Source organism: Rhizomucor pusillus, assembly GCF_041956525.1.
Source record: "Rhizomucor pusillus strain CBS 183.67 unplaced genomic scaffold VTP01scaffold_4, whole genome shotgun sequence".
NCBI lineage: Eukaryota > Fungi > Mucoromycota > Mucoromycetes > Mucorales > Lichtheimiaceae > Rhizomucor > Rhizomucor pusillus.
The window spans coordinates 854,789-867,667 of record NW_027192146.1 but is presented as its reverse complement, the minus strand read 5'-3'; the positions used below and the strand labels follow the sequence as shown (position 1 = coordinate 867,667).

Below are 12,879 nucleotides of genomic sequence, written 5' to 3'. Positions count from 1 at the left end.
TTTCCAAAGCTGTCAATACGTCTCCTCCCCCGCAGTCCCAATAATAGATCAGGCGCGCGCACAAGCATTCTCAGCCGAAATTCATAGAGTTAGGCACGACATGCCTAAACTGTCCCCCTTCCAACGCACCCTCGGATCACAGAATGTGTGTCTGTTATTACAAGTTTTTTGTCATTACGCGCTATCCAAAAACATCACAAACATCCTTTTTTATTATTCGTTATACAGCGGGTGATTGTTGAATGGTTTGAGCAAGAGCGCGCACGTTGGGGTCATAGTGGTCCTAATTTGGGTTTTCCCTGTCAGCTTCTTTCCCATCCGCTACATGTTTGCATGAATATCATACCTTGTACAAAAACAGTTCATAGAGACTGGTTCCGAACGGATTGCAGAGATCTGGATCCGACAAGTACGGCATGTAAACACCACTTGCAGCACGGTCCTCCGATTGAGTCAATGCATCGAGACGATGGTCTTTCTATATAATTTTTTTGAATCGAGTTAAACCCCATAGCTTTTGTTTTACGTTACACTTGTCATTGTTACCCACGTTTATCAGCCGTTTCATCAGTTCCAAGCAAGTGATCACAGTCTTGTGAGGCATATTAAGTGCTACGAGTGAAAATCGCTTAATGAAGGCTGCCATGCGATCCACTGGGACCTACAAAACACCCCCCATTGTCAGTTGTAGGTTGTAACATGACGCAAGCCATTGAAAAAAACTTACACCTCGCTTCTTCAAGAACATGAGTTCTAATCCGCGCAGGATCATTTCGCTTTCGGAAGACATTTCCGGGCTTGGTCTATCTTCCAGCATATAGTGGAACGCTGCATCGAACAATATACCGTACAGCTCTCCGTAGTAAGACTTTAGATCATATTCAATCAGATCGGCTGTAAATGGGAAACAAACAGATCAGTTTAGATTCTAGAAAATTTTGTCGGCTTCTCTCGGACCACCAAAGTGCTAACTTACATTGACCAGCGAGTAACTCGAAAGCAGTTACAATGCAAAGCAGCCGTTTTCGGGTACCAGAGCTGGCTGTAATACCTTGGCTCTTGTGGTCAAGGTTATCCATGACATCTTTGAGTGCATTCAGCAAATCCTCAAAGAATCCAACATTGATCAGATGCGCGAACCTATGTAACATTTGAGTAACCGACACCGCAACGTAGCATTGTGTGAGAAAATAACATACTTTCCGAGTCCAAGCAGCACTGCTGGCAGAAGCGGCGAGGTTGCCTGCTTTTTCAAGATGCGGAAATAGAATGCAAATATCAATTTTAACGTTTCCGTGTGCTAATGAAAGAGTCAGAAATCAGTGCCAGTACATTATCCGGAGATTTGGACTTACATGTTTTTCTTTTTCTTCCTTGTCCACGACAGCCTCGGCTTCCTTCATTTCCTTCTCAATTTCCTTGGTCTCTTTCAAGGCTTTGCGAGCCTTTTTGTTCAAGAAGGGCTGATCTTTCTTGCGTTTCTTCACTTTATCCTTGTTGTCATTCTTGCCCTTGCTGGCTTCCGGTGTCAATTCGTCTTTGAGTCTCAGGTGCAAGAACGTATTGATCACATTTTCGTGGACGTTGTAGCCCTTGCTCTTGATCATGCGAGTTATCATGATGACACCATCCAACGATACTCGGCCAAGCTCGTCTTCTTCAAAAACGGTGATAATCGCCTTGCGGCACATTTCTGCGAGCTAAAATCCATACTTAGCAACAATTCCCAATGCCTGAACTCTTCGATCTTTCGATACAAACCTCGTTCCATTCTACGGTGCTCATGCAGGCCACAACAGACACCATGATATTAAGTCGAAAGTTAAAATAAGTCTTTGTTGTCAACAATTCGCAGAGACACTTTGCAGCGACGAGAGCTAGTGATTTCTCTTCCTCAGACGCCTTCTTCTTTTCTACATTGCATATCAAGTTTAGAAAAGAGAGAGAGAGAGAAAGATCTAAAATTTTGTTCACCCCGAGACTTACTTATCAATGCACTGTCTAGATCCTTGAGGTAGAGTTCATAGTTGCGCAGCAGTCCTTGCTCGAATTCTCGAAGCTGCTTGACTTCTTTTGATACTTTGACAGCTTGTTCCTTTTCAGTCAATTGGCGAATACGGTATCTAGACAATGGTAAAGCATAAGAACACTGTGTCGTAGATAACACGAGCGGGTCTGTTTTTGCTTACCCAGGAATGATATCTCTGTATACAGCCAACTGCGACAGCAGAGCAAGTTTTCTGACAGTCAAGTTTTCATCGTCTGCAATTTTGCGCATAGCTTTAAGTTTCCCGACCTACAACGAGGCCATGTAAATTATACGTTCAGCAATATTTCTTTTAATAAACCTTACATTTTCGTTGGGATCCTCCAAAATAGATGTAGCAATCTTCGCCAGCTCTTCCTTCTTCTTCAAGATATATTGTGGTTTGCTAAGCTTCTTTTCCTCTTTTTCCTCCTCTTCATCCTCATCCGTAGACTGAGCGGCTGCTTCGACCTGTTCATTGACCTTTTCATCCTCATCCTCGGATTCTTCGGCCGAGGATTGCTGCTGTGGCTCCTCTGATTCGACGTGTGCAATTTTACCGGTGGGTAACTTGATGGGTAATCTGGTGCTCTTTTCGCTTTGCGTCCATTCCTTTGCTGCTTTGCGAGGAATCTTTTCGTAATCCATTTCCTCATCCGACTCGTTTTGCTTCAGTTTCCGTTTCTTAATCGGTTGCACTTCTTGCTCCTCTTCTTCTGAAGATATGAATGCTTCGTCGTCATCATCGCCCTCCATTTCAAGTTCTTCGCTATCTTCCTCTTCCTCCATCGATTCATCTGCCAATTCCTCCTTCTTGTTGTCATCGTCGCTCTCGAGAAGAGCACCGACATCGCTGTTGACCTCATCATTGTCCTGTTCATCGTCGCTTTTCAGTTCGTCCTGACTATCGTAGTAATCTTCTTCGTCAGACGATGAAATTGCAAAGTCTTCTGGTTTCGGCTTTGGTCGCTCCATCTTTAGTTGCGGGATCTTTTTCTCGTTCCTTATTTTTTTGGGGTATCTTTTAGCACTAAATCTATTGGTGGCAGATTTGTATGCTTACTTTGACAGTTCTTTAGTGTCGAGGCTGGTCAGGAACTTGCCGAAATCCTTGTTGGCTGCAAAGAATTCAAGATCCTCGTCCGAAACAACATCGTCGTCGTCGTCCTTAATAACACTTTCGGGAATGGGTATATACTCCAAGCCTTGACCCTGCGATCATTCGTTCTAGATCAACATTCTAGATCATGTAACTCACGCAAACTAGCTACAAACCTTGGCTCTCTTTCGTTTCTCGCCAGCATTCTGCTGCTTTTTAGGTTGAGCCTTTGAAGCAGCTACTGCTTTTTTGCCGTTTGTTGCAGTTGGCTTTTTGGGCTGAGGCTTCGTCGTTTTTGCTTTCTTGGTTGTGGCGACCATGAAATTTTTTTTGTGTAGAGGAACGAACAGCTTGTAAATTTTTGGTTTTTGCGTGCGGCATGGTAGAGCTTCATCAAAGTCCGACCAAGGTTTGGGAGCTCCAAGCGGCCCATCAGTGACAGAAGAAAAAGGAAGGGAAGAATAATGGGTCCATCTAAATGCAAAGTCATGGTGATGCGGAAAAATATCCCCTTATCTCGCATAGTTTGCTTTTGGGTTATGTATGTTTGATAATACTCTGTCGTTCGGGAGATCCGTGAGGAGCGGAATAACGAAGATAGAGAGGCGCTTGCTTCACTTTCACGAAAACAGCATCTGTGTGAATCAAGAACTTGCCGGAAATATACAGATGTGCGTACGTATTGTGAAAATGTAACGAACGAAGTGTACAGTACGGATCCATGTCTCGTCATTCTAAGACTTAAACTAGAGCTGAACAAGCTGAACTGCTGTATGGCAGTAAGTGGTAGTCTTTGGTCTTGCTCTGAAACAGGATGATCGGTTGGATTGTTTGTGCGTCTCCAGATAGATATGTGGATTTCCCCTTTTTTACAGCTTATAACTTGCAGCATCTGGATTGATCTTCGTCTTGTGCAATGTTACCTCTGCCGTGGTGTGCATATTACGGTTGGCACGTTTTTAGAGTTATTCGGAGATACACAGACCACGAGGCAAAAACCAACTTGCAGCACGTTGGTGCATGCCATGTTAAAAAAATTTACGAGCGATTACATATAGATTACTTTTCACCGTGCATTGCTCAGAGAAGTACTTATTGCAAAGACAGGACTGTGAGTAGAAATAAAGGACGAACAGAAAAGTAGGAGAAGGAGGGGCAAACAAGGTCGTAAGGGGTGATTCTGCACCGCGTGCACCTTCAGGGCGGTGTGTTTGTATGGCTTTGCCTGTGTCTCTCACTTACACTCTACATATGCGTGTGCCAGCCAGCTCTCGCAGCGGATGCGGGTGTAACGTTACCTCGCAAATGTCAAGCTAGTTGGCACATGCATTGTCAAATCCCAGTTTCCCTTGACTAGTAGTAGACGTGCTTTAGCTTTTTTGCATCTACCCACCACGCACATTCTCTTTCTCTTTCTCTCTCTCACACACACACATTCATATACAGTCCCTTAATCTAATCTTGCTGCCGCTCCTGAATCTGATTCATTCTCCATTCATTTTCTTACTACTTCTTCACTCCTTTTAACCACCTAGCATCAGATAATTTATATGCTGTCAGACTCACCGTTAGAGCCTCCCACAAAACCAGCCCCGCTGCAAAAGGCCTCGCTCTACCAGACGTGTCGGCTCGTGCTAAACGGACTGGCAGCCGTGCCTGGATTCGATCAATACATATCCTTTGATACCAATAACACACACGATCCGCTTACCAAGCTATGGGATATTTGCCGTCAGGGGTCCAGCCTATGCCTTCTTTTCAACACCCTGCGACCTGAAACGCCAATCCAATTCGACCCCAATGTCAACAAGCCTAAAGCTTGTGTTTATTACTTTATCATTGCTTGCCGCGACCAGCTTGGCTTCAGCCAGGAAGGTCTCTTTACAGTCTCGGATCTTTTTCAGGACGATACGAACGGTTTCGTTAAAGTACAGTAATCTAAAGTCAGAAATATGTCATGGTTGCTAATCACCTCCCTCTCTCTCTCGATATATCCAGGTCGTCACTACAGTAAAGAGACTGCTTCAACTGTTAGAACAAAATGGAATCATTGAAATACGATCGACGTCAAACCGGGACTCGGATCCAAAAGATACGCGCGACAAGGTCGTTTATGAGTTGCTTGAAACTGAGCGAAAATACGTCCAGGATCTGGAGAAGCTCCAGGTAAAAACAAAGATTATTCGCTTGTCACCGTCCATCCATGCAAATATTAATTATTTTTGATCCAGCATTACATGCGCGAGGCACATGCGCAGAAAGTCTTGCCTCCAGATACACTCCATCAATTATTTGGCAACCTGAATGCGCTGGTCGATTTTCAGCGACGACTCTTGATCCAGGCAGAAGACAATGCTGACAAGCCGCCCCGTGAGCAGCGATTTGGCAACATGTTTATGCAGCTTGAGGAGCCATTCTCCGTATACGAGCCATTCTGCGCCAACTTCCAGGCCGCCCAAGACCTTGTAGTTCAAGAAACTGCAAAGTTGCAAAAACTCTCGGATATATTGTCACCGACGTACGAATTACCGTCCATGCTCATCAAACCAGTGCAGCGCGTATGCAAATATCCTTTGCTTCTGCAGCAGCTTGTCAAGGAAACGCCCGCTGACTGGCCATACTATGAGGAGATGAAAGACGGTCTTGAAGCTATCCAGCGCGTAGCCAGCAAAGTCAACGAAACAAAACGGCAACAAGAGAATATACAGTTAGTTGAAGAACTCCGGAACCGTTTGGAGGATGATATATGGAAAAATGCCCTGTCCCAGTTTGGAGCCTTGCTGCTCCACGAACGCTTTACTATTACGCGCAAGGAGATCGACCACGATGTTCTCATGTACCTCTTTCAAAAATCACTATTTATTTGCAAAGAGGATGTTAGCAAAAGAGCCGTCAAGAGGAAAAAGAAAGCCGGCATCAAGGAGAACGCATTGAGTGTCAAGGGCTGCTTCATGATTTCTCAGATTGCCCAGGTTACCGATACGAGCTCAAATGGTAAAAATTGATGGAAAAATTACGATATATCGATTGAATGTAGGTATTGATCTGATCTACTGCAGGTTCCTGGTCTCTTCGCGTATTTTGGTCCGAAAGAGACCAGAAATCATACAACATGCAGGCCTATAATTTAAAGTCGTTCTTGATCAAGTGCCGGAACGACGAGCAGCTAAGGCAGTGGGAATCGATGCTCTCAAAGCTCGTGGAAAACGAAAAGCGCCAGAGTAAGGTCGATAAAGTTTCCACACCCAGCAACAACAACAGCGTAGCACCATCCGTCTCCTCAGAACACAAGTCATCGGTCAAACACATGGTTCCGCGACCTCCAGTTACTTCCAACTTTTACAAGAGCGGCTCACGGGTGTCGTACATTGAATATGAAGAGACGGACTCGGAAGAAGAAGATGAAGACGACGACGAGGACGAGGAGGAAGATGACGACGATGAACCAATAATCAGTGCTGCGCGGAGAAGCTCCCAGCCGGCAGCATCCTATGCACGATCTCTTCTTGTAGAAAACAACAATACTGGCGAGCACCACCAGCAGCGACACCACATGCCAAACTCTGTACAACTGAAAAAGAAGCATTCATACAACAACATGATGATACCCGGCATGACGCTACCTCCTCTCCCGAGAACTGGCGAGGAGTCTACGCCAGAGAGCGTAGTCTCGCCACCTGTATCATACCCGTCCTCTCCTTTAGCAAGCTACCCCTCATCACCATCCACATCCACCCGCGCGTCGACCAGCAGTGCTGCGTCTGCAAATCGGCGACAGGATAACGGCCTGTTGCCCACAGAACTCATTGGAAGGAGCTTACTGGGCGATAACACCAAAAGCAGCAACGAAGAATGCACATACCCTCCTTACACATCGCGAGCACGGTCACAGAGTACCCCGAATATCCATCATTATCAAACAGCAATATCAGATTATCACAGCCCGCCCCTGCCACCTTTGCCGATACCCACCAAAGATAACAACAACGCTGCTGCCGATATGCAGCAGCACCAGCACATCAAAGTCAAGTTGAATTACATGGATGGCGTGTACGTTGTCGTAGTACCCGAGAATATCCAGTACCAGGAGTTGCTGGAGCGCATCGAACGCAAGATCCAGTTCTGTGGACAGGACTTTAATTCGTCGTTGGGACTCAAGTACCAAGACGAGGATGGAGATTTGATCACTGTTAGTTCAGACGAAGATGTTCAGATGGGCTTTGAAAGCCGAGGGTCCAGCAACACTGTTAATTTTTACGTGATTAGTGCATCGTAAAAAGTAAACATCCAAAAAAAAAAAAAAGAATGTTTGGCTTTTACTGCTATTGAATTTAATGCATATCCACACATCATTGAGTTGTTCAATAACTGTACTGCATAGTCAAGGATATGGCCTGTACTAAGAGGTTTCTTTCAAGTAACATTGTCATTTTGATTCTATCCATGCACATTGCTTTCCACAAAGTTCCAGTTCATGCAAAGAGTAAGAGATTTTTATTTCATACGATAAAATTCTCTTCTTTACTCGTCATCGACAATGGTGGTTTCCAAACCTGCATGTTCGATCGCACAATGATAATATACAGAAGGGAGAAAAAGAACACAGTGAGTACACAGCAATTGTACGCGTCACAGATAGGAAGACATAGCAGTCTCCAACCTCAAGCGTTTTCAACTGCCAGAAGAGAGGTCGCGCGTATATAAAACGCACTTTCTCTCTACTGGACAGCGTCTCACGTCGTGAGAAGAAAAAAGGAAATGTGAAACTTACCCTTGAAGTTAGTGACAGGAACGTAGGTGACGTAAGAGTAGAGCTTCTCCTTGGCATCTTCGTCGTCGTTGCGCTTGCGGGCAATGCGGACACGAATGCGGTGAGGGGTGTTCTTGATACCGCGGGACCAGAGAGCCTTGTTGAGAGCAGGATCAAGACGGACATCAGAGGTGCCCATGGCCTTTTGGGCAAAGGCCTTGACAGCCTTGACGGCGGCGGGGGTGCGCTTCTTGAAGCTCTTGCCAAAGACGTGCTTGTGCAAGTGAATGGTGTACTCGCGGGTGATCACGTCGGAAAGGGTGGAGCGCTTGGTGGTCTTCTGGTCCTTGGCCATTGCAGAACTAATGGGTAACGGTATCAGCTACTGGTGCTTTTTCAGAGAAGATACCTCCAAATTGGAGGATGATAGATGGATGGATGGATGGATGGATGGATTGTTACTAACCTTGGAAAAAAGTGTGTGGATGAAAGGTCGTGGAGTTGCGAGCCTGCAGGGACTTTAAACGAATGAGCGGACATTCATTTCTCGAACATATACAAAGCGTCAATAGCACCCATCAAATGAAAATAATGTTGCTGCGAAAGATGAATGACTGGCAAATTTACTCGTCAAGCTGCACTCTGCTTTTTACTCATGGCTTTTTAGACTCACCTACTACAACCTGACTCTTGCTACTAGTGCCAGTGACAAGGGAAGCATATATTCAGACTACATCTTATACCCTTATACCTTGGCCAAGCATAATTACGAGTTATTTTTCATGGAGGTGAAGAAATGGTTACCTTATGTGAATAAGCAAGAAAAGGTTGTAGCTAGATAACTAATCTTTGATCTTTACTTCCTTCAATACAAATCGACGTCACACCTGTTGAATGTTCACCTTTTTGCTGCTATCTACTCTTTGCCTATATCACAGGAAGCTTTACAGTGGATGACAGCTTTTTGTTGAGTCGTATTTTGTCACCTAGTCCAATTCATCCCTCGCAACCTTCTCATTATGCAGACTGAGTTGCGGGAAAGGAGAACTACAATCCCCCCCCCCGAATCTTTAGAGCAGCACTTTGCATAGCTCTCGATCACAAACCAGCATGTCTTTGCTACGATCACTTCGGATCAACTGCGTCTTTGTGATCTAACAGTCTTCAGTTAACTGCCCACCACTGCGCGACGTGCACGGATCAGCGACGTGTCCCGATCACCATGGTCATTGCCTGCTGCGTGCTTCGTTCCCAGGTATATCTACTAGAGGACCTTTGAAGAGCTCGTAGCTCTGTAGCGACACACGGTACAAGTAGATTTTGCAAGTACCCATTGTGGGTACCACCGAATCCTCTGGAATTCATGCAAATCGCGTCTTGCTTCAAAGGTATGCTACAAACTTGAGCATAAACAAGATGCTCTTTTCTAACGAAAAATGTTTCCTTTTGCGTAGAACACGACAATTACGATAACGAGAAGAAAAATATGGGGGTGGTTCCGGTTTGGGCCCGCATCGCGCACGAAGAACCGTCCCTCGAACTGTTGAGCCCATGGTACCCAATGTCTCGTAGTGGAACTTCGCGCTTGTGAGAGGTACGACTAACCTTCTACCACCCGGTCCCCTGCTGGTCTAAGGGGCCCATCCTGTTATCATATAGGAAAAGTTTCTTCACAGGTACCTTCCAATTCGGAATTTCGTTTTTCCGTGGAAAGGGACACAAACATTATGCGTCGTTGTCATCTGAGTTTACCTACAGGCACAATGAAAAGAAGCATTTACTTAATCTCACCTCCATTCCAAGAAGTCCATTTCCTTCAGACATTAGACATTAAACGATCTTGCATTTTGGCATCGCGACTGTCGTTTACAAAAGATCTTGAGATTGGATCATACCTTGAGCTGAAATTATGAGCTCTGCTCGTTGAACTGATCTGAGGTTGTCGCTTCTGATTTATGCGACGGGATGAAGGAATACTTGAGGACTCGCTGCTCAAGCGTATGTGTGATCAATGTCAAATGTATACAGTGCGCAAAGCATGTTCTTTGTACTGCTCCCCTTGTGCTACGCTACGCCATGAAAATACCGTTTAGTTGGCAACAGTAGAAAGCCTATTTATACAGTGTGGGAACAACGCCTTTAGTGTCGATGAACATTCTAATATGTCATTGAAATTGTTGACTTGGCATTCGCAGTCAGCGCAAGCACTCGGCGCAAGTAGCATATATACAAAAAGCTAACGGCGCGGTTCTGTGGAATAAGTGTACAATCTTGATCATAGGTTCGTCGGTGCGCTGCCAAGTACGGGAAGAACTCCCACAGAGTTTGCCATTATGTAACTACTATTCTCAAAACAATGCAGGTATATTTACTGGATCGTGATGCTTAATCTTTCTTTATTACTTTTGTTCTTGCTTACATGGTCAATAGCAGTATCAACAATCAGGAACCAGTAAAATTCCCAGATTTGGAACCCAAGGGACCTCCTGGTTCTAAAGTACTCGAGCAAGAGCGGGCCAAAGCCAGCTTTGACGTCGATGCACTGACCAAATTCATGTATGGAGAGCAATGGCTACAAAGCCTCGAAAGAGTACTACCTGTGCTTGAAACGGATCCTGCCTTTGACAAGAGCAAGCGGTATTTCCAAAATCGTCAAGAACGGATCCATCATGCTTATGACAAGGACAAACGTATTATTGAATTAGCAAGGTGAACCATTTTGTTTACGCTACTTCCAAAGGAAAATTATTGTTGAACTTTGATACTTGCTGATGTAGACAGCTGAAATGGAGTGATATGGATAGACGCGTAGCTGGGCTTTTGTATGATCAGGCTTCGCCGGTACATTTATCTTGCTATTTCCTGGCGTACAAGCACATTCTTTGCTAACATTCAGGCTAGTTTTCTCTACATTATGGAATGTTCATACAGACGCTGGCATCGCAGTGCAACGAGGAGCAAAAGAAACTGTTTCTGGAGCCGGCGTTGCGCCATGAAATCATTGGATGCTATGCTCAAACAGAGGGAAAATTCTTAGCAATAGTATAATTTAACATCATGTACTTATTTTTCCTTTTAACAGTTAGGTCATGGCTCAAACGTTCAAGGATTGCAAACAACGGCCACATATATAAACGAAACGAACGAGTTTGAAATCAATTCACCGTACTTGACAGCTTCTAAATGGTGGATTGGAGGACTGGGCAAGACAGCCAACTATGCAGTCTTGATGGCTCGTCTCATCCTGAACGGCAAGGACTATGGACTGCATACATTCTGTATCCAGATTCGTTCTTTGGAAGATCACAGGCCGCTCAAGGGTATCACAGTGGGAGACATTGGGCCGAAATTTGGCTACAACACTGTTGACAACGGCTTCATACTATTTGATCACTACCGAGTACCGCATGTTTCATTTCTGGCAAAATATTCACAGGTCAAACAAGGCACTGGAGAGTATGTCAAACCACCCAATACAAAGCTTTCTTATGGTACAATGGTTCTTGTTCGAGCCAGCATTGTGATGGGTAAGTGAGAAAAGGGGGCACCACAGATTTGACAGAAATCTGACAGGTCAGGTTACCTACTATGCTAGGTGTCCGTTTTGCTATGGCCAAGGCAGCAACTGTGGTGACACGCTACTCAGCTATTCGACGCCAGTTTGTCGACGCGGCCAATCCTCAAGAATGGAATAAGGAGACCATAGAAACGGCAGTGTTGGACTACATTATGCAGCAATATCGCATCTTTCCTGTCATTGCTCGGGCGTATGCTTGCCTGTTCACGGGGAGAGAAATGTTCCGCCTGTATGAGCTGAACCAAACCGCCATGGCAAAAGGCAACTTTGAACTTTTGGCCGATCTGCACGCGAGTTCATCAGGTCTCAAGAGTTTGACAACGTTCATGGCTGTAGACGGTATTTAGGAATGCCGCCGTGCATGTGGCGGACATGGATACAGTCTATTTTCAGGCTTGGAACAGTTTTACCAAGACTATTTGCCGAATGTCACTGTAAGCAGAAGAGCGAATGCCAACATTTCCCTTTGTCAATACAACCAATTTACCCATTTTTTCTCTAGTTTGAAGGTGACAATTATTTATTGACTCAACAGACAGCACGCTACCTTCTGAAAACGTACCGCAATGTTGTGGCCGGCAAAGCGCGACCATCTGAATATAACCACACCGCTACATACCTGTTGCAATACCTCGAAAACACTAGAGCAAAGTGTCCAGTGATAACTCCTGACGACTTTTTGAATTCAGAACTCTTGATTACCGCGTTCGGCTACAGAGCGGCCTACGGTGTTGCGCAAGTAGCGGAGGAGATCGATAGAAACGGTCGTTCCTGGAATTCAATGCTTGTTGATATTAGCCGGATCTCCAAAGCGCACTGCCAGTACATGCTTGTACGTTACTTTTTTGTCGGATTGCAGCAAGAAAACGAGCTCGGCGCAAACGAAAAGCAAGTGCTGCAGACAATGCCGTACTTTTTCGCCTTGCATTTGATAGATACGGAAGCAGCAGAGTTCTTAGTCTCTTGATATCTTTCTTCGAGCCAGGTTCAGGCTGTGAAAAGAAAAGTAATCGAGCTCCTTGCGGTTATAAGACCGGATGCTGTTGCACCTGTCGATGCTTTTGCGTTGCCTGATTACTATCTCAACTCGGCGCTTGGACGATATGACGGCAATGTTTATGAAGCCATGACAAAGATGGCCGAGAAGGAGCCGCTCAACCATACCGTTGTAGTAGATGGATATGAAGAATGTATCAAAGCTTTCGTACATGCTAGATTGTAATACACAATACGGATTAGCTACTGGAGGGTGTACTTACCCACATATATAACATGGAAGATACTTTGGCTATCCTTTAAACATCTTGATAATGGTGGAGCTTTTCGAACATACAATCATATTTCGATCATCATGCCTCTATTCTCCCAGACTTCATTTATTATCAAACAATCCTAATCTCTTAGATATCTTAACATATTACGACACC

At 44.9% G+C, this 12,879-nt stretch overlaps 5 protein-coding genes across 5 annotated transcripts; 3 read left to right on the top strand and 2 right to left on the bottom strand.

Annotated features, from left to right (window-relative positions):
* Positions 1-220: 220 nt before the first annotated feature.
* On the bottom strand, positions 221-3,445 carry VTP01DRAFT_7652 (uncharacterized protein; the record flags this gene model as incomplete). The annotated part of the gene is made up of 13 exons (XM_069386687.1): positions 221-283; positions 347-478; positions 551-661; positions 728-894; positions 977-1,140; positions 1,200-1,300; positions 1,356-1,700; positions 1,762-1,913; positions 1,987-2,123; positions 2,190-2,296; positions 2,354-3,029; positions 3,090-3,238; positions 3,302-3,445. 13 exons carry the CDS (start codon positions 3,443-3,445, stop codon positions 221-223), a joined length of 2,448 nt encoding a protein of 815 aa, XP_069242117.1.
* Positions 3,446-4,675: 1,230 nt separating this feature from the next.
* Positions 4,676-7,401, top strand: VTP01DRAFT_7651 (uncharacterized protein; the record flags this gene model as incomplete). The annotated part of the gene is made up of 4 exons (XM_069386686.1): positions 4,676-5,053; positions 5,124-5,291; positions 5,357-6,119; positions 6,185-7,401. The coding sequence occupies 4 exons, from the start codon at positions 4,676-4,678 to the stop codon at positions 7,399-7,401; spliced, it is 2,526 nt and encodes an 841-aa protein (XP_069242116.1).
* A 245-nt stretch (positions 7,402-7,646) lies between these two features.
* Positions 7,647-8,454, bottom strand: VTP01DRAFT_7650 (60S ribosomal protein eL31; the record flags this gene model as incomplete). Its single annotated transcript, XM_069386685.1, has 4 exons — positions 7,647-7,678; positions 7,897-8,237; positions 8,342-8,393; positions 8,451-8,454. 4 exons carry the CDS (start codon positions 8,452-8,454, stop codon positions 7,647-7,649), a joined length of 429 nt encoding a protein of 142 aa, XP_069242115.1.
* Positions 8,455-9,238: 784 nt separating this feature from the next.
* On the top strand, positions 9,239-9,788 carry VTP01DRAFT_7649 (uncharacterized protein; the record flags this gene model as incomplete). Its single annotated transcript, XM_069386683.1, has 4 exons — positions 9,239-9,263; positions 9,330-9,376; positions 9,448-9,469; positions 9,535-9,788. 4 exons carry the CDS (start codon positions 9,239-9,241, stop codon positions 9,786-9,788), a joined length of 348 nt encoding a protein of 115 aa, XP_069242114.1.
* A 506-nt stretch (positions 9,789-10,294) lies between these two features.
* On the top strand, positions 10,295-12,674 carry VTP01DRAFT_7648 (uncharacterized protein; the record flags this gene model as incomplete). The annotated part of the gene is made up of 8 exons (XM_069386682.1): positions 10,295-10,584; positions 10,653-10,716; positions 10,777-10,917; positions 10,958-11,402; positions 11,471-11,791; positions 11,846-11,886; positions 11,955-12,403; positions 12,485-12,674. The coding sequence occupies 8 exons, from the start codon at positions 10,295-10,297 to the stop codon at positions 12,672-12,674; spliced, it is 1,941 nt and encodes a 646-aa protein (XP_069242113.1).
* Between the last annotated feature and the right edge of the window lie 205 nt (positions 12,675-12,879).